The 19730-nt window shown below is 36.3% G+C and overlaps 1 protein-coding gene across 7 annotated transcripts in view; it reads right to left on the minus strand.

Moving 5' to 3' along the window:
* The window catches only part of AGFG1 (ArfGAP with FG repeats 1), a 35454-nt gene that overhangs the window by 8489 nt on the left and 7235 nt on the right, over positions 1–19730 (minus strand). For 5 of the 7 annotated variants that reach the window (XM_062583060.1, XM_062583059.1, XM_062583058.1 and 2 more), the window contains exons 2-7: positions 17700–17793; positions 8743–8858; positions 8007–8169; positions 6783–6939; positions 1932–2051; positions 22–231 (exon numbers count right to left, since the gene is read on the minus strand). In XM_062583060.1, coding sequence (XP_062439044.1) covers positions 22–231; positions 1932–2051; positions 6783–6939; positions 8007–8169; positions 8743–8858; positions 17700–17793 — 860 coding nt within the window. The remainder of the gene's footprint in view (positions 1–21; positions 232–1931; positions 2052–6782; positions 6940–8006; positions 8170–8742; positions 8859–17699; positions 17794–19730) is intronic. The other 2 variants (XM_062583063.1, XM_062583061.1) reach the window with 1 other exon arrangement.

Genomic DNA, 19730 nt, shown 5'->3' on the forward strand with positions numbered 1-19730 from the left:
TACATCAAAAAAATTTAATACCTTGCCCTGTACTGAAGATATTATCTAAATTTGCAAGAGCAGCATATTTGTCTGCTGACTGGAGATTTGGTTTACTCACTGCAGCTTTACTGGCTGCAGCTGCTGTTGTGTTGCTCTGAGAAGCACTGAAGGCTCCAAAATCAGCACTGGAGGACTTGGGGAAGTTATCAAAGTGAGCAAAATTAGCATTCACTGATCCAGCACTTCCACCTGTAACAAAATAAGTAAAACGTGATCGATAATCAAGGCTAGAAAAGCGTCTCCAATGGCAATCAGTGGCACAATAATCCCACCTCTTTTGGGTTATGTGAAGCAACATCTTCCCCCTGCACCATCCCACAGGTTTTAAACCCTTTCCCATATCCTTCAAATTCATGTTGAATCACCAGATTAAGTAATTTTTAATTTTTAGTCTGTAGATCAGAGATCAGAAAAACTTTAACAGCTTGATCACAGTCACATTTAGATCTTGTAAAACTGTGCACTACCCATAAACTGTTAAAGTAGTTTCAGTAACAATATTTTGCTAGAAAAATAAATATTGGTCTCAGTTTTAAAAATTCAGAATGCAGGACCTTCATTTTCATGTCATATGTGTCTAATGAATAGCTACTATTTGGATTTACTTAATGGCATGATATATTTGACTGTTTCAGATGTCATTCATTACTCCAGGCAAAAAAACACAGACTAGAAGTCCAAAAGTAGTATGATATGACACCGTGCTAAGGCTCAGAGAGACTAGTTCGTTTTTTTTTAATTCTCAGACTGCATCTAATCAGAAATGGGTGGGAGTTCTAACATCTGTGTCTCCCCTTTATCAAGTCTCTACTGACCTCAGAAACATAAGTCAATTTGAAAAATCTGGCTTAGGCCCATACAATAGAACTTATTTAAATATGAAACTATGAACTTCCAACTGTTCAGTGTCTAGAGTGTTAGATTAATACAAGTCATATTTAAATTTAATTGTTCCATTAGGTACATTAAATATAAAATATAATAATTGGTTGAAGATTCCACTTACAGAACAAAAACAGAAGACACACAACTTTAACAGCTCAATCAACAAAGTTAAGACATATGCAACAATAGAACTGAAAATGCTATACAACAATGGCAAACAATGAAGCAAGCTGAGTTTTCCACTGCGTGGAACTTACTGTGCACAGCCTGGAGAGGAAAAGCTGAAGTAAATTCACCAAAACTGCAGCTAGATGAAAGCGTTCTGAACGCTGGACAGCCAGAAATTGTGTGTGGGTTAAAGTTAACATAAGAAGGGAGAAAGAAAATTTGAAAAAAAGTTTAAAACGACACCACACTCAAAAGAAAAAAAAAAAGAACAAAAAAAAACAAAAAAGGAAGAGTCAGTCAGCCAAAGATCTAGACAAACAGTAAGTGTAAGCTCAAGCAAGTTTTAGAGCATGATCAAATTAAAGGAAAACAAAATAAACCTTAGCAATAGGCTCTACACATGAAGCCCTTTGACAGCCATAGTGAAGTGTATAAAGTGTGTGCATATATATTATATATGCACAGAGACTTTTTTTTTTTTTTTTTTTTTAAGTAGTCTGATGTGTTTTGGGGTTTACTAAAACCCTTCTGAGATGAAAAGTCAATTCAATATTTATCAGCAGGATGGTTGTGCTCTGTAATTCTTTCAGGTGTAGAGCTAACAATAAACATACAGTGCCCATAAATCAGACTTCTTAGTAGCATTAAAACAAAAAAACAAAGGAAGAAAAGAAATCAACATCAAACAGAAGGAATTCATTTTGGGTTTCCCCAGAGCTTCAGATGGCTTGACTGCACTAAAGCAGGCAGATGCAAGAAATAAATTCAAGTGTCTTCCAACCTAAAGGTATGGTTTATTTCAATGAAGTATTAATCAAAAGTGCTAGGAGTTCTACCTGTATTTTGGGGCTGAAAAGGAGACTGACTTGCTGTGGGGAAACCGCCAAAATTACTCGAGCCACTAGACTGTCCAAATGCATCAAAGTTTGCAAAACCTGCATGTGCAGAGTTCTGCGCTGTAAATTGCAAAGGAACAAAACATGTTAATGGATATGGGAAAGAAAACACAAAAACAGATGTATTAAGTGAATTAATGGTCATGACAGCCTCCAAGGGTTGTGTCCCACCTTGTAATTTCTTTTATGTAAAAGGTGTGTATATACATATATATATATATTTATATATATTCTACAAATAAAAGCTGTTTTTGAAATGAACTTTAACAGATCTAGGCTGGCAAAGGTGATTCATTAATGCTGCTACTTCTCTCCTCCTTACACATGCTACTACTCACAACTACATGAACTAATGAAGTCCAGCTTAGCTTAAACCTATTGTTTGGAGTAGGTTATTTTTCCCCAAACAGTGTGTAAGAGCACAGAATACCAAAGACAGCTGTAGAAGCCAAACAAGGTATCACTCTAAACACTACCTCCCAGGGAGCTAACTGAGCATGTGTTTGGGAATAAAAATTAGAAGGTGTTCTTATACTAACAATTTGAACTCTACCTATACAAAGAGCTTCTTCCTTGGGGGGATTTAGTTTAGTATCACTTGAATAGATTCCGCTAGGCTTATAAATGCATTTCACTGGCAAATTAAGTTTTACAAAAAATAAAAGTACAGAAATATGGAAAGTCAATACCAATGTCAAGATGATAACATTCACAGAGTGAATCCACAAAATAAAATCCAAGGAAATTTCAAACAGAACTTCATTTTGGTCCTTCCTTTCACACCATACTATAGAAGGAAATAAAAGTTAAAAATCCATCCAACTTCAAAGAGTTGGTCATTGAAACCTGAAAAAATTCAACAGGAGTTGAGTGCCTAATTGACAAGCTCCCCTGAAAAGTCTTAGCCACTGCTACAAACAAGCAGAAAATGTTTTTAAATCATATACAAATCAAAACCCTATAAATAGATAACCTGAATCACTCTTTAAAGAAAGCCAACAAAACACCTTTTAGTGGGAATACATTCTATTATTAAGTCAGCACTTCCAGTTTAGTCTGGAGGAGTTTTGCAGTCAAGTAAATCAGCCACAGAAACAATAAATGATACTGTTGTAAACCATCAGTATTGCTATAGGTAATTCTGGCTACTTAAAGTTTCATTATTTCACTGAACAACTTCTGTTAAAAAAGCATCTGTACTGTAAGTTTATAAACTGAAATGGCATTTTTATGCAAACACAAGTACAAGTATTTCCCCTTCATGTGGGGAATCAGGAGAGAGGGCAAGGTACCACTCTGCTCAATAAACTTTTTATTAAGAACATTCATGACAGTCAACAAGGAAGGTGGTGGTGGGAGAAGCAAGGGAAGTGACAGAAAGCAAGTTCTCAGGACTAAGTTCAGCCTTAAAGTTTTCCCTTTTAAAGTGGGCAAGAAGTAGTTGATAAAAATAGAGGAAAAAGGTTATTATAGACAGCATTCTAAAGACTTGAACTCCAAATTCCATTGTAAGAATTCAACTGCAATTTGATTAAAAATGGAAATGATGCTATTACAGTGAGGTATCAACTAGGTAGAAATTACTCAAATATCTGTGTTTAATTTACTGAATAGTATTAAATTCACAAAATTTGTGTCACTCCAAGATTTATGGAAGTTTTCTATTTGAATGACTCATGAACAGACAACTACGTGAAGAATCCTGAATCAAGTACCTTTCAAGTCTAGACTGAAAAAAAAAATGAAATGTATTCTATTACAGCTTACCTTTAATAATTTTAATGAATCAGCTGATACAAAGTATGATTTACAAGACAGCCCATGTTAAAACAGTAGTGCCTTAAAGACTCTTTTGCAGAGTATTTAGGTATTAACCTTGCATTATTTTACACAGGTTCAAACTTGACCATGAGAAAGTAGCACAAAAGTAAAGAGCAGGTAAGGACTTGTACTTTCACGTGCCAGTATGGTATGTACATCATGTTTTTAAGGATGGACTGTCAAGTTCCCCACCCCAAAGCCCAAGAACAACACTAGCATAAGGAAGATTACAGATAGATCTAAATTTGCAACTGCTGTTGTGATTGCAGATCGACGAGGTGGCACAAAAGCCAACTGGCTAAAGCTAAACTTGGAGGTATGACAACACCATAGCCATGGCAACACAAGCTAGCCCTCATGGTCTTTGCTCAACTCCTTCTGTGGGGTTTCCACTACAAAGTGTAATGGGATGAAATATTCCAAACAAATACCTCTGTAACAAAGACTGCATTTATGCACTTAGGAAATTGAAAACAATTCTCTAGAAGACAATAATTGTGTTGTACTACTATATTTGAGTGAAGTCTGCTCTTCCTCATGATCCATGATAGTTGTCTTGCATCATCATTATGCCTTTTTAAAAACTTTTGTTTAGGTACTCCAAGTTCATAGAACATCTGCATGCCAAATAATTCTTAACAACTTTTGTCACTATTAGCAGCATATAAGCAATAGACTGAGAAAACATTTATTTACTATCTTCTTCAAAATTTCATCATTTTGCAGAAGTTATGGAACTGAAGTTAGATTCAGAAAGTAAATGGGAGGTCAGCATGTTTCTGCTTCAACATGCGGCAATGTCCTGACTCAGTGCAGTATATCAGGAAACTCCAAAAAAGGAACATATCAGAAGTTATACTGCCTGTGTTATTTTCAATCTTTACATGTGGATATTGCAGATCAAAGCAGAGAATACTGAATATTTTCTTATCTTTAATATTTTCCTCCCAGCTTCTACACTCAGGTGTCTTAACTGCAGAGAGAGTAGCTATTTTAGCAGACATTGACCTTGCTGCTGCTCTTCAGCATGTTCTTTAGGTAACCATAGTGTACATATAGGGAAGACAAACAGGGGTAGCAAAGAGCACTGAGGTCCAAACAAGAACACCAATAGAGCCAATAGACCATAGGCTCCAAGAAAGTTGTGCTGGATCATACACAAGATCTTCCATCCTCTGCCACACCGTGTGATTGGCTGATAAGTTACATGTTCATGGTTCACCAAATGAGCATTTAAAACTTATTTTTGCAAAAGCTGCTAGATTCAACAACCCTCCTTTGTGTTCTAAATGGAAGAGTCTGCAGCTTTTCATTTAGTTAATACTACCTTGTGGCTACTGCACATAATACAAACCTTACTAATATTTTATACTAGTGAGCCAGAAAACATCTTTACAAAGAACTGGTTTGTGATATGCATTCGGCTATCACATGCTTGGAATTGGATTTTGCTTTTTAGAAACTAATTCACAAGCCTTGAAAGAGTTTTAGAAGATAAAACTTATGGAAAGGAGTCAGGTAAATGACCACAATCTGCAATTATGGAAATAAATAAATAGAAAAAATGTATATTGGATATTCCTCACACTTCTGATTTTCAGCACTTATTTCATCCAGAAATTAACAGAATCTTTAAAAAATATATTTATTCTGGAATGATATCACATTCTACCCTTATAACTACTACCCAGAAGAGACACAGAATTTTGTCTAGATTTGGAGCACAATATTGAAATACTGCTTTAACAGAACTTCCACCTCCTGAAACTCATGAAGAGTAATTAAGTATAAACAAACATAGAATCATTCAGCACAAGCTAGGACAGAACTAGAATTATGGGAGAGTTAAGTGTCTGCAGCTTTTTCTGTAACATTGCAATATTGGCCAGTAAACATATGTTTTCTCAATTAAATATACCTCCAGGAAGAGGATTAACATGAAAGCTTATATTAAGCATTTTACCAAAAAAACACTGCAACAGCAACACCTATGCAGCATTACTGAATTCAGTCAATCATTTCACAACATGTTTTAAAAGGTTAACTTTAAGCAAGCCTTGATATTTTGCTCAATTCCTCCGGTATACGACCTGTGTCCCTTCACCCACAGTTCATCTCAGTTTTTAGCAGTTTCAATACAATTTTAAGAATTTTTTCTTATTCTTACTGGCTTAGCAGCATCACAAGTTTTCTCAGGAAAGATGAAAAGCTCATTCAGACAAGGCAGGCAAAAGGTACTTTCCCACAATTATAATGCAAGTTAACAAGAACATACTTCAGTGACCACAGAATGAACTTTTCTTTAGAATAGACTTCTATGGTTCGAGATCTTTGAGCTGAAAATAAGCCCTGAGGGCTCAATATATTTTACTGAATACATTCTTTAAGAATTCAAGGCATACCCCATCCTCAGTCAAGACATATGTTCAACGGTTGTTTACTCTTCCTGAAGCTACAAAATACTACCCACATGGGCTTTATACAGTTTGATACATCAAAAAAAAGGAGGATACATCTTTAAACTGAGGAAGCCTTGTTTTCTCCAACAAATTGACAGTTATTGTCAATGTGTCTGGACTCCTTTAAAGTCTCTACATCCTTCTTTATATGAACTCTTCCTATTAATTTTCAGAAGGAAAACTGAAGGTCTAATATCAGCCTCTCCACACATTATGTTACTCATTCTCACTCACTCCCACAAAGAATTTAAGTCCTGGTAGTAGGCAGAAAACATCTGAATCATAGATATCATAGAAAATGGCTGTCACAGCTCCTGCCTTAAAACACCCACAGTATTATCATCATTTGCTTTCAAATGTTCCTTTAGATTTTTACGAGGAAAGGTTAAGCAATAAAACATTCTCAAGGCACAGAAATTAAATGCACTTCAAATGAGTTTAGTTCAAAGTCATCAAAAAATAAATGTCTATTTTATATGTTTAAAAGAGATAGTCTGCTCAGAATACTTACCTGTATGACTGTTGAAGTGTGCAAAGTTAGCAAAATTCGCTGTAGCAGTTGAATGAGGAGCAGGAGCAGCAAAGATATCTGAGCCAAGGTCACTGAGGAGATCAAATTGTTTCTTTTCTTGTTGCTGCTGTCCTTGAGATCGAACTACAACAGGAGACTGCCAATAACATTTAATTAGCTAAATAAACAAAAAAACCTGACTTTTCTGCAAGATGCTAAAAGGACAGAGTAATTTATTTTTAGAACAGTTCTATATCAATACTCTCCTGACTGATAATTTCTTGCAAAACACATGCTTTATCAAATGAAATCATGTGTTTCTCAGACAAAAACTTCAGGAACAAGTGACCTATTGAAGATGCTCTATACAGCACAGACCCTACTCCCACCATAGAAGGGAGGCATTCTATTTATGATACCGGAATGGTTAAGGGAATGCTGCAGCAGGCTTCCATTCATTAAAAGGGACCCAGAAGAATAAAGTAGCAGCAAATAGACAAGCAACTTCAAAATTACGTATTTCCAGTTTTATAAATACAAGCAATAAAACTTAGTTTTAAGATAAATATTATTCACTGCATAAACACTCAGAATTCAGTACAGGATAAAAAAATTATAGGAAGGCTAGAGGTTGCAAGATTCTGGATTTTGAGTCAGTAAAGTCCATTCAAGAGTAGTCTGTTCTCTAACGGTAAAACAGCTTTTCAAAAACAGCCTTCCTTACAGATTTAAGCTATAGTATTGTTTGGCTTTACATAATAACATACAGACATACCATGGAAGTCCCTTGATAGTTGCAGAAGCACAGAAAGCAATAGTGAACATGCGTACTTTTCATCCACATACTACTAATTTCACAGTTAATAGTATCAGCTATTTTACTGCTTTTAAAGAAAAAAAGATCAAGAAAGTATAGCACACTGGGGTTCAAAGTATTGAAATAGTTAAGCCAAAAAAAAGAAAAAAAAACACACACACATTAAATTTGTCAGTCACATTTAAAATGGGTGTTTTCTTATAGTGGGATCTTTCAAAGCCCAGTCGGTAAGTAACAAGGGAGCATCTTTTCAAACAAGCTTAAATTAGGGCATGATCTTCAATACATAAAATTATTTTTACCGATATTCACATTTTTAGATAGTAGCTGCTATTGCAAAGTTCTCATCCTACTAATAAGAGAAATATACAGCTGAATAGTTCTGTGCTCTGTCACTATCCACTCACTTGACTAGGTGTGCCCTTGTTTAAGTGCAGCGCTGGTGCAGCTTCTCCCAAAAGAGATTTAAGTGGCTTCACCTCAGGTGTGCTGCTTGTACTACTAGCAGAAGACCCCGATATGGATGCATGGACTGATGCCACAACCTTTGCTTGTTCTGGAGGAACGTACCTGCATTGAACAAGAGGAATTGTTTTTATAAGTTTAACATGAAAAGTTTTGCCCAACGTCTACTAGACTGGAAATGCAAAAACTGCCAGAAGATCTCAGGCAGATCTATTTTAACCACTGGCCCAGCAACAAATTCTACCAGCAGTTTGGAAAATAACCAGGATTTAAATATGCCATATATACTGAAGGTTTGGAATTCTAGCCTATTTTTAAAAAATTCTATAGTCCTTTAAGACCAACACGTGCACCTTTACTCCTTAATAAAAGCCTGAAGAAACTTACTTTTACACTGCTGCCAATGCCACCTTAAGCAACTTTTGTTCCATGAAAATAAACTACACATTGAGAAACTTCTTTAAATAGTTTACCTTCTCTACTTCCTGTATAATTTCTGGACTTTATTCAGAAGTCTCTTTACTTTATAAAGCTGTGTGGTCAAGGCCAAAGGGCATAGAAAAGGGAGAGTACATTCAAGATTGCAAAGATAAACATTAGTTAATTTTTATTCCTGGTCAGAGAGGCAGTCTCCATAAAAACAGCATTTAAATCAGAAGGATTTTAAAGCTATCTTACCATCTTTTCTTTTCATATTTTTCCCGTAGAAATTCCTTTACTTTCTGTGGATCCCTGAAGTCTGGAATTGCTGATGATCTGTCATCAAATAGTCCTAGCCAAATCTGTTTGCACACCTCATATAGATATATTAAAAAAATGATTATTCAGAGAAAATATTTTAATTCAAAGCTTATTTAAATTTACAACAGTTAATAGACCAAACCATAAAAAGCACATGCTGTACATTAATCATTCCAGATTGAGCTTAACAACTGACTGGTGCACCCTATATTGGTCTAAATAGTTAAACCACCTGTCATGACAGGGCAAGCAAATCTTATCATCTAACTTCACTGTCAAATACTGCTCTTCCAGAAGATTCATAAAATGTATTCAGGAAGGGGCAAAGCACCTAATTTCAATCTGTAATTTTTAAGAGCCTTTGTCTAATTCCACACATACCGATACCTCTTTTTTAGAGTTTAAACAGTTTTCCCAGACCCCATCTACCATTTTTTGCCCACTTTTAGAATACTCTCAAGTTTCAGTATTTATAATTACTATTTGGGTGTAGGATTTTAAAAACACACACACACACCTTTCTTAGCATAATGCAATCTCTAAACTGAATATATCATTTTGATATCATTACTTTTAATCTGAGTGGGGGTATGAGAGAAGGGAGCGAAGAAACCCTTTTGCTCTGCTTTTACTTTCTAGTTGTAGTTGAGAATCAGCAAAAGATGGAACTGATTACAAAATACTTAATATGCATCATGTATGTTCAGCTTTGATTCCTCACCAGAAGAGGAAAGGTGACTGCTTTCTCAAAATCAAACTGGATACAAGGGAGATACTGAACATAACTAACATCAGGTTTTCTTCAAGGACTTCGCTATTTCTCTGCAAGTAACCTAAATATCCATCCAAACAATATACCAAACACAAGCAGTCCTTTAAAAGCAGACTCTGCTGTTTTGGAACAGGTTTCTTTCCAAGAAGTAGAGTCAAAACTCCTGCAAGTGTTCCATTTATCCCTGCAATTGCAGGAGTTCTTCTTGTCAATTTTGATAGGTCTAGTAAGTCATTTCGAAGATCACTCAGAGCAATAGAAAGATTAGACAGACAGCATGAGTACATTTCTTGCTTTCTTACGTCTGTCTTATTTAGCCTCATTTCATGTGTCCAAAATTTAGTAGTCTTTATTGTAAGCTACTGGATAAAGGCTGACAATGAGTGAGAAACAGATGCTATAATCAAAGAGTAGCTATAAACTAGTAATTTAGATACTCATCTAAAAATCAGACCAGTAGTTTTTACTTTAATTAAGCCTCTTAGCTTAGATTCTCCATATCTTCGAGCAAATTTCAGCAAAAGCAGGAGTCTTCCCAAAAGCCTTTGCCTCAGCATAATTCTTCCAATTCCCTCTTCCAGAAGAGGCAAGATCTGTACTGGATGTCCTTCTGAGTCTAACTGTACAAAGTAGCATGCACGCAATACCTGTGACCTGGGGAGTGAAGAAGTCCTGTGTATGGCTGATTACAGAACATCTGCTGGCCAGAGTGGCCAAGTCTGCACAACTCTTCAACAGCCTGTACCTAGCAAAAAAGCACTCAGGGCTGTACCCTGACGATCAGTTTACTTCCAGCCTAAACACAGGCTGGCACCCGAAAGAGGAGTCCTCCTTCCCCATCCACTTCAGGCCATGAAATTCTTTCCCCTTCTATCATACAAAATGGTAAGTCAGATCAAATAAATTGATTTCAATTACCATGTTACTAATACCACTGAAACCTGTACTGAGATCAGCCCACAACAGTAATCAAAATACAGCTCATTTTTTACCTTTCTCCCTCCCCTTTCCTTGCTTCATCTTCACCCTGATGCATTCATGCACTCAGAGTGTTTCAGAGTTTTTTGTTTCGTTTTTGTTTGTTTGTTTGGGGCAGGGAAAGCTGGACAAGAAATCATCTCAAATAGTCCCAGGTCCACCTGATCACTCCAGCAGTTTCTAGGTGAAATCTGCAAATTGGATCTTGCGTGACTTTCAGTCTTCACCAGCTACACAAGTGAGGTAGGTAACAGTTCTGTGAATGTGCACACAGGTATCAGGGAAGATTATATTTGTCTAAGTACATTGTCTGAAACAATGTTTTGTGCAAGTTTTTTCTTTCCTTTTTTTTTTTTTTTTTTTTTTTTTTTTTTTTTTTTTAAGTGTCAGTTGTGGAATACTAAACCTTCAGAAGGCAAGCTTCCAAAAGTGTTTCTTGGGATCACTAATTTCTTTTAAATTCCTAACACAAAAGTGTGAAATGGGCCTTCAGTCACTATTATAGCAGTGTTGTTTAATTAATTGCCAAGCACTCTTTACTGATTCTCTGTTACTGGAAGCAAGGAGGAGTACTGCTAATGGGCAAGCATGGCATCATGACTATACATAACCACCAGAAAGAACGCAGACTTAGTTTCATATATTTCAGCAAGAAGTTCTCATTTTAATATGCAGAGTTTGACAGCAGTAGCCATGCAAACACTGGTTAAAACATTTACTACTTAGACATGCAAACTTAGAGATGCAAATTAAATTTCATGCAAGTTTGTGCTTATGAGAATTCATTATACAAAATTTTTTAGAGGTCTTAAACAGACAAGCTCTTCAAAAAGCCAGCTTTCATAAAGCTTTAATATCACAACAGAAACTAATAAAGGGCACAGTTTTGTCTGTGTCTCTATAAAGTACCACCCAATGCTTTGAACATCAGCAGCCGCTCCAAGCGAGCATTCAGAACACAATAAAAGCCTCATTGTCTTCACTTGTTTGCTGGTGACCTGCATGCTCTTTCTAGCTATACTTTTGTTACTATCATCTGACTTGACAGGGAGTCACAATACTGCATTGATTAGGCCTCAAGCCAGCCATAATATCCAAATTTCAGCTATCAAACATCCCCCCACACGCTCCAAGCAAACAGCAGTGTGCTGTGCGGGTCAGCGCATGAGATAACATGGGATGAAATTGAGATTAGAAACTAAAATACAAGAAAGTATTAATCATGGTCAGACACAGAAATTGCATTATTATATGATCATCTATGAAACAGTTACCTTTTCATAGCCTTAAAACAGGAATTCCCTAGCAGTACTGGATCTTGTGCAAAGAAAAATTTGTTTTCTAAGTGAGAAATGTGAATATTGTTACTTACCAGACTATCACTTTCTCTTAATTCAAAGCTATTTAAAACTTATTTTTATGATATGAATATCAAGAAACTGATTTGTGTGTCATACAACTTGCTGGTGATTTCTAAAGGGGAAAGATCATTCACCATTTATATCCTTGGCAGAAGGATCCTTGCTGTAAGTCACTCTCCAAACATCACAGCTTTTAAAACCCCTACCCGGATTTGACAGTACCTGAGATAATGATAAAGTAGAAAATCAAACTAGGAACTTCAGTGAAGCGAACACTTCAGTAAGAGCTTCAGCCGTATGTTCTCTCTGGTCTGACCCATGAATGAGCAAGGCCAGTCATTCACAGCATGTATTGACTTGTGCCCAGATATTACTTATGGGATAATAGGAAAAAAAATGCAAAAAGACAAGAAAGGGCACATAAATCCATACAAAACCAACCTTTGAGACTAACAGTTCTGTTAAACATGCAATTTCCTTCCAATTTAGTTTTCAAAAGAAAAACTTAGGATCTATAGCAGAAAAAGGACACCTCTCCTCCCCCCAACAAATAATTCTCAAAAACAAAAACTTAGAACAATACACAATGAGAATTTTGGATTTTACATGCCAAACAACGTGGATTTTAAATCCCTGCTCTGTAACAATTCTGTATATTAATCAGATTTGCAGGGCTGATTCAGATAATGCTACTGTCCCAGTCTCATCTCAAACTCCCTTGTAACAGAGTTAGTCACTCCTCAGCTTTTACAAATGATACGTAAAGAAGCACCCTAGCTCATCAAAGTTACAAAACTTTACTTTTGAGAGACCAAGCCTATAAATTCTTCAACTTTACCATCTCCTTGGCCTCACTCTGATTCAACCATTTAATATTAATATTGTTACTTTTGCAAAAGCAGTACAAATAAGCCTCTGCTCAAAAGCCCTTTTCATTCACCGAAAGTCTTGCTGTAGTGCTGCTTTGGATAATGAAGGTTCTATTAAAACAAAATACTCTGCTTAGGGGAGAAGAGTCTGGCTTTGCTAGAGCCAAGAGTAAACATTCAAGTTATGCTGAAGCCCCTAGAAACAGTGGAACACATCCAACAATCCATAATCATTGTGAACTGTCCCCCAAAAGTATAATTAGTCCATGTCCCATTGGTTCACCAGTGGGGGAGGAGGGAAAAAAATGACCACCAAGACAGCATTTAAGTCAGAATGATTTAAGAGTTTGCAATATTTTGAAGTCTACTTTCGTGGAAAGGTTAACAGGAGCAAAACTTTGAAGTTTTGCCTGCCTTTACAACTTCTCAGTGCACTTGTCAGCTAACAAAAATAAGTAGAAATCAAGATTCAGCATTATTTATCCTTGTGAAATTCAGAAGGTTCATGTAAATTCTTTTCCAACTGGCTTGGAGAAGAACAGCACCCGTTTTCTGCCAATGAACTCCAATCCTGCAAGGGACGTCATTAGACATTTGCCAACTAGATACTGGAAAGTGCAGAATCAGGTGAGTAATTACAGCATATAAAGTCCAACAGAATCACAACCACCTCCAACCTACTCATTCTGACCTAGATAAAAACCCAGGAGGATAGAAAAGCAGAAACAGTGAGTTGTTGAAAAGAAAAAATGGGCCAAGTGCATACAGTATGTTACAATAAAGTCTATACCTATATTTCTCTTCATAGCATTGGCTTCCCTGAATCCACACTCAACAGTAAGTTATGTTTGAGATAGACTTTTTTTTTTCAGAATAACTGTAGTTATCTATTCTTGTTTTCCAATCATCTTCTAGGTTTGTAGTCCTACAGTTTGAGCAACTACCTTTGTTTTCAACTTTGGCATTAAGGAATAAAGAACTCATCCCATTCACTGCACATCCTTCATACAAGCACGCACACACACACATATCCAGAAAGGCTTCAGGTTTAAAATCCTACCTCCTAATAGCATTTCATGCTTTCAGTAGTTCCAGGTAGGGCTCAAAGGATGAGAGAAACAGACTTTACTGTTTTCCGTGAATTTCTGGCTTTTGGTTTTGTTTCTAGAATTGAGAGGGTGGGGAAGTAGAGTACCACTTAAAGAAAACACCACTAGCAAGAAAGAATTCAACAGCATCTGTCCAATTTTGCAGGAAGCCTGAAATAATCTGAGATGGCAGCTGCCTCTGTTCCAGTGCTACATACTTCAAACACCAAACAACACTTAACCATGTCATAGCTATTTCACTGATACCGATTTTCAGTGTGTGTGGGAAGACGGATGTGGAAAGACAAAGACCTTCTGCTTGTACAACACACTGAGCCACCACACTAGAAACTCCTGTTAGCATAGCTGTGCTGGTTAGAAATAACAGACTCAGCGAGGCCAACAAAATTAAGCTTTTGCTTATGAAGCCTTGTTCTCTTGTATGCAGTGAAGATAGTGGAGCAAGAAAAAAAAGCTGTAACAGGACAAGTACTTTTCTTGGCCACATCTAGACTAGAAAAGACACATTACTGGACCTATAGCAATACAGCACTCCTTGCTTAGACCTGGACATTCTACTGCATAGGAAGATTATACAGATCAATCTCTAGTTTCAAAAGCTCTAATGAGATATTGCCTTTAAGAAGTCTGGTAAATGCCAGATTACATTTCTTTGCTGTCCTCTTCCCCCTCCTCCCCCCCCCCAACTGTCCCCATCCTCAGTTATGCACCAAATGCAACCCTGACAGTGCAAGAACTGCAGATTACCACACAACAAAACTATGTTCCAAAACACAACACTCACCACAGGAAGAAAAATTTGGAAACAGTTCTGTTATGTAAGCAAGTTATAGCTTTGTTTAGTAACTCAGTGCTTCTGATGTCAATATTATTCATTAATCTCTGTACATGAAAAAAAATTTATACTTCTAGCATACTGGTTTCAAAGTCAGTTTTGGTCCAGAAGCTATAGCTGCTTTCATAAGCACAAAACCCAAGCTAGTAAACCCTGCTGGACAAAGACATTGTCCTACATACAGTCAGCTCATGTAACTCTATACCATACTAGTAGAACCAGGAATATACCACAAAGACATCTGATTGCACAGTTCATGCTGTCAGGACTCATCAGCTCCAGCTTACTCCTATCCTTTCCACTCCAGAGTTTCACAGCTGTATTTCACAGTAAGAAGATCCTAAAAAAGCACTTTTGTCAGGCCAAACACCAGCTCTGAACTGGCACCATACTCTTAGTAGTTCTGGAGTTGTATGTCCTCCTGAAATCTGGAGTAGGAGAAGCTGGAAAGAAACACTTGCATAAATTTGCAGGTGCTATCAAGAGTCATGAAGGTTAGCACCAAAACAAAACCAATTACTATTATACTTATTCCAGGCAGTTGAACATACTACATACCTGCACAGCATTCTACTCACTAGCTCAGGTAAATATCATCTTTGTCTCCAGAACAACACAGACTTTCTAAATACAGGACCATCTAAATAATTTCCTACTTGGGCATCAGAATAGGCTATCCGAAAAAGTTAAGTGTCTGGCACTGAATGTTTTCAAGAATGTATTAGAGATAGCTATGTATCAGGTGAGTAAGCCTCCAAATAAATATTCATACATATAATGACAACAAGAGATGTGTACCACCTCCACTTTCTACAGTGAGTTCACTTTCTACTCACATTACCTGAGTGAATTAGAAGTCTAATCAACAACCTTAGCTTCATTTGATTGACTGTTCAAACAAAGTCATCCCTATGCCACTCTCTCCTCTTATTACCATCATGTAAATACAATACAGAAATAGCTCAACATTGCTGTATGTGAAGAAACAGTGGGAGGAGTAAAAATCCTATCTCCGAAGTCAGCCACAAAAAAAATTTTGCCTTTATCCTTCAAAAAGAACCCCAGAAGGCACTTGAAGAGTATCAGCTTAAATGTTTCCATTTTTTCTGCAAAAGCAAGCTAACCTCAATATCAGCAAAAATGGAGTCTGGACAACAGCTTATGCTCACACAGGAGCAAGCAACATCAAACTATAAATGTCTCCAAATACAGCAAAGATTTTCACTTTTGTTCAGTTTTTAAGCAACTGTTAAGTCCACCATCTGCAACTACAAATATCTATTCAATGTTACTTTAAAATTAAGGTAATGTCCTTCTAAGTTAATTTAATTTTGAGTTGTTAGAAAGGAGTACATCTTATTTATGATAATTTAAACCACTGCAGTACTTTTAATAATTAGAGGAATAAGCACGACAAACAGAGACCCCTGCTATTAAAGCGTACTACACCATTCTGAATACCTGTTACATGTTCTTATGTTTATTATAAATGATATATAAACAACATCAGTTCTGATGCCGGGGTAGTCAGGACTATAACCAGAAGGAGGAATATACTCATTGACTGAGCAGGGATAACATAAGGTTTCAAATCAATGGTAAGTGAAGCTGGTTGTATTTTCTAGCTATTGCAGAGTCTAGAAAAACTGAGATCAAAATAGGTATTTATTTTTCTGTACAGATCTGAAGCTTAAAGAGAAGCTGGAGCTCACAATTTAATCTTTTGCCCTAAGACTCCACCAGCATACTTTATCAAAATTCATGAAAACGGCTTTTATCATACGCCTTTTGCATAAGGCCAACAATATGATACATCATACACAATGTTACACATTTTTAATACGCCACAGTATTTTCAAAAAACTAGTTAAATTAAGTAAGAATATTTTATAACATCTGGAAAACCTCAGATCTTTTTCAAGCTCTGTCTAAAGGAACTATCTGCTAACAGTTTTTTTTCCTCCCATAAATAACGCATATTATTGCAAGAATAGAAAAAGAAATAGCTACTTTATTTTCATTCTTAAAACTGACAGTTATGAATTGGATTAAGCTTAAAGTTAGGTATCAGTATTAGAACTAATGATTGGATTTATCGCAACAAGGCTTCAAGAGAAGATACTAATAGCATGCTCCATTTTTTCCAATCGATAGTTCTGCTGAAACAGAACACATTCAAAGTGAAACAGAACTTCCTTTTTTCAATAAAACAATCATTAAGATTAGAAGTAAAAGCTGCCTCTAAATCCTCAATAGCATGATATTAGAATATACATTTCATCCTCAAATTGAGGAGTGCAATAGCCACATCCAGGGTTCACAGGCTCTATGTATCAAAGATTTACCCGGGCTTTAATTTTCAACAGGGGGAGGGAAGGTGTTGGAGGCGAACAATACACTCACTTCTTCCAAGCTGCCCCAGGCCACTCTAAACATTCAGTTTTGTATTTTCTAATCCTTACGGGGGGTGGGGGTGGGGGGGGGAACACAAAACAAAACCACCTTCCTTCCTCTTTTCAAGGACCTTAAGCGTATCAATATATTTCCATTAAAGAAAGAGTCTACTGGAGCAGTTGTAAGACTCTGACACCTACTCTGTAGAAATAACCTACAGACAAGAAATTTATTTTGGTCACAGTACAATCTTTCAGGGAACACTGCTGCAGTCAGTCTTAAGGTCCTAGCTTGCCAAAAAATGCAGATGCATACCGCCTCACGCAAAAGCGAAATGCAACCCAGCTCAGACACACTGATCATATGAATCCAGATTGCCTGGGCTGTGCAATAACATGTAAGTAATATTATGATGACATCTACCTGAAATGAAGTCCTTAAAAGTATCATTTCAAATGGCTGAAGGCTTCTGTCTACTTTTTGCTACAAAAAGCACTCAAATTTTGCTTAAATAGTATTTCAAAGTTTGATATTAAAATGCCACCACCCACTTGCTATTTTCCATTTAATACTTACTTCATTTCCATGTTTCTGCAGAAATTCTATTTCCTGTTGTGTGAAAGTAGTCATTGAAATTGATTTCACTCTGTGGGGTGGATTCAAGCCCCGTCTAAAAGAAGCAAGAAGTATTTAGTCAGTACTCTGGAAAACTGTCATCATACAATCACTTTTAACATTACAAACAAAATTAAGTCAGTTTTAATATTAAGAGCCATCTCTGGAAATTGCACTCATTTTGATACTGCCACACAACTTAATATATACAAGCTTGTCTTAAGATAAAATCTAGCATGCAAAGTTAAGTAATTGCATTTTAGATGACACCAATATTTATGATTGTACATGCAAACTAACTCTGGTCCTTTCTCTGCAAGTTTATGAACATAATCAGACTTTTTTTCTAAACTCTTATCTACTTCCCTAAATTTGTTTACCCTTGCCTCTGCCCTCCATCTCTTAGACATATTTTGGGCCTCTGTTTTCTTCTTTCCTTGTCCTCACAGGGACCTGTTCAAAATAAAATCTGTACCTAATCGCTAGATTTCTTAAACTAAACTCCCCAGCCCAGATTCTCTTTTTCTCTTGTATTAACCTATATTTCCTGTTACCTTCCAGTGTCTTTTTTTTCTAGTTTACTCTTTGCCCTCCTTCCATAAGATCCGTCTTCTTCCTCCTCAACACTACGCAACAGCACAACTAACAGGGACAGAAGACTTTTTTTATTGTGCTCCCAATGAGAGCTACCATTATTAAGGCAATAGCTCAAGCGTTCAGTGGCTCTGCCCTAAGCAAAAATTGGCACCAGTCTCACATCCACACCACATAAACTCAGGTCAGTTTTGTTGCCAAAGCCTTACTTGTCAAATCCAGTTCAGTCAAAACTTGCAAGTGCAGGGAAAAAAAAACTGCTGAGCAACAGTGCCAAAAAACAAACAAAAAAAACCAAAAAAACCCACAGTTGCTCAAACTTTTTCTTTAAACACATGCTAACCACTATTTTTGCCAACAAATACTTTGGTTAATATCTAACCATGTTTTGCTCAATGAAATCAGTAATATCACATCCTATATATGCCAAACAGTAGAGATACTAGCGAAGGCAATACAATAGTTAAACATTCAGGTTAATCAGCTCTGCATTTATGTGATACTATCTTAAAAAAAAATAACATACATTGCTTTGATATCTCATAGTTACATAAAATTGTGCAGTTACGTATATGAGAAGAAAGTTCCCAGAAAAGAGGTTCAGGGAAGCTTTCCAGGAAAGTAACAGAGAGCTAACAAATTACTAACAAGTAACAAGTCAATGATAAGAGTTAGCTTTATTGTTTACATTTGTTACTTGGCATTAATTATAAACTTGGTTCAGAATGCCTTTAGGAATGCAAGTCACTGACATGTAATTAGAGAAGACTAATAGTTTTCTTTAATACTCCCTGCTCCCTGTGATTGTTCTAGGAACATTAACTGTAAATTGAATTGTTTTCCATCAAAACAGTGGAAGAGAAAAATCTGATGAACTAAAGGTTAAAGAGAGCTTAACCTTTATAGTCACTAAATTTTTAAAGAGAACATTTAGCACTATGAACTTCTAGTTAGGTAGATTAGATGGAAAAATATATGTATTTGTTGTGACTTTAGTTTGCAAATTCACCTTGATGCCTAAATTCATGCTGTATCTATATAAAGAACACAACTCTGTTCCCCCCTTTCTCTCAAAAAAAAGTAGTTTCCATCTTTTAAAAACAATGAATTAAAAAGTGGGTATGGTTTAGAACACTATTCAGTACATTTTGCCTAGGTTTTAAATTTAAGTTTTAAAAGTCTTAATATTCAAAACACGTTGAAAATCAAATCACTGTATTTTGCCTAGAAATACAGTGAAACTGAGTATTCTGAAAGCAGAAGTCATATGCAAATCCATTGGCGTAAGAATTAGAAGTTTACAGAAAGCTATTTGCTTAAGCAAATTTTTCAAATCTAAGTGTCTAAAATCAGACTATCCGGTTGAGCAGTTCAGCAATAGAGTAAGAGTTCTGCGAG

This window comes from Rhea pennata, chromosome 9 (genome assembly GCF_028389875.1).
Source record: "Rhea pennata isolate bPtePen1 chromosome 9, bPtePen1.pri, whole genome shotgun sequence".
Taxonomy (NCBI): Eukaryota; Metazoa; Chordata; class Aves; order Rheiformes; family Rheidae; genus Rhea; species Rhea pennata.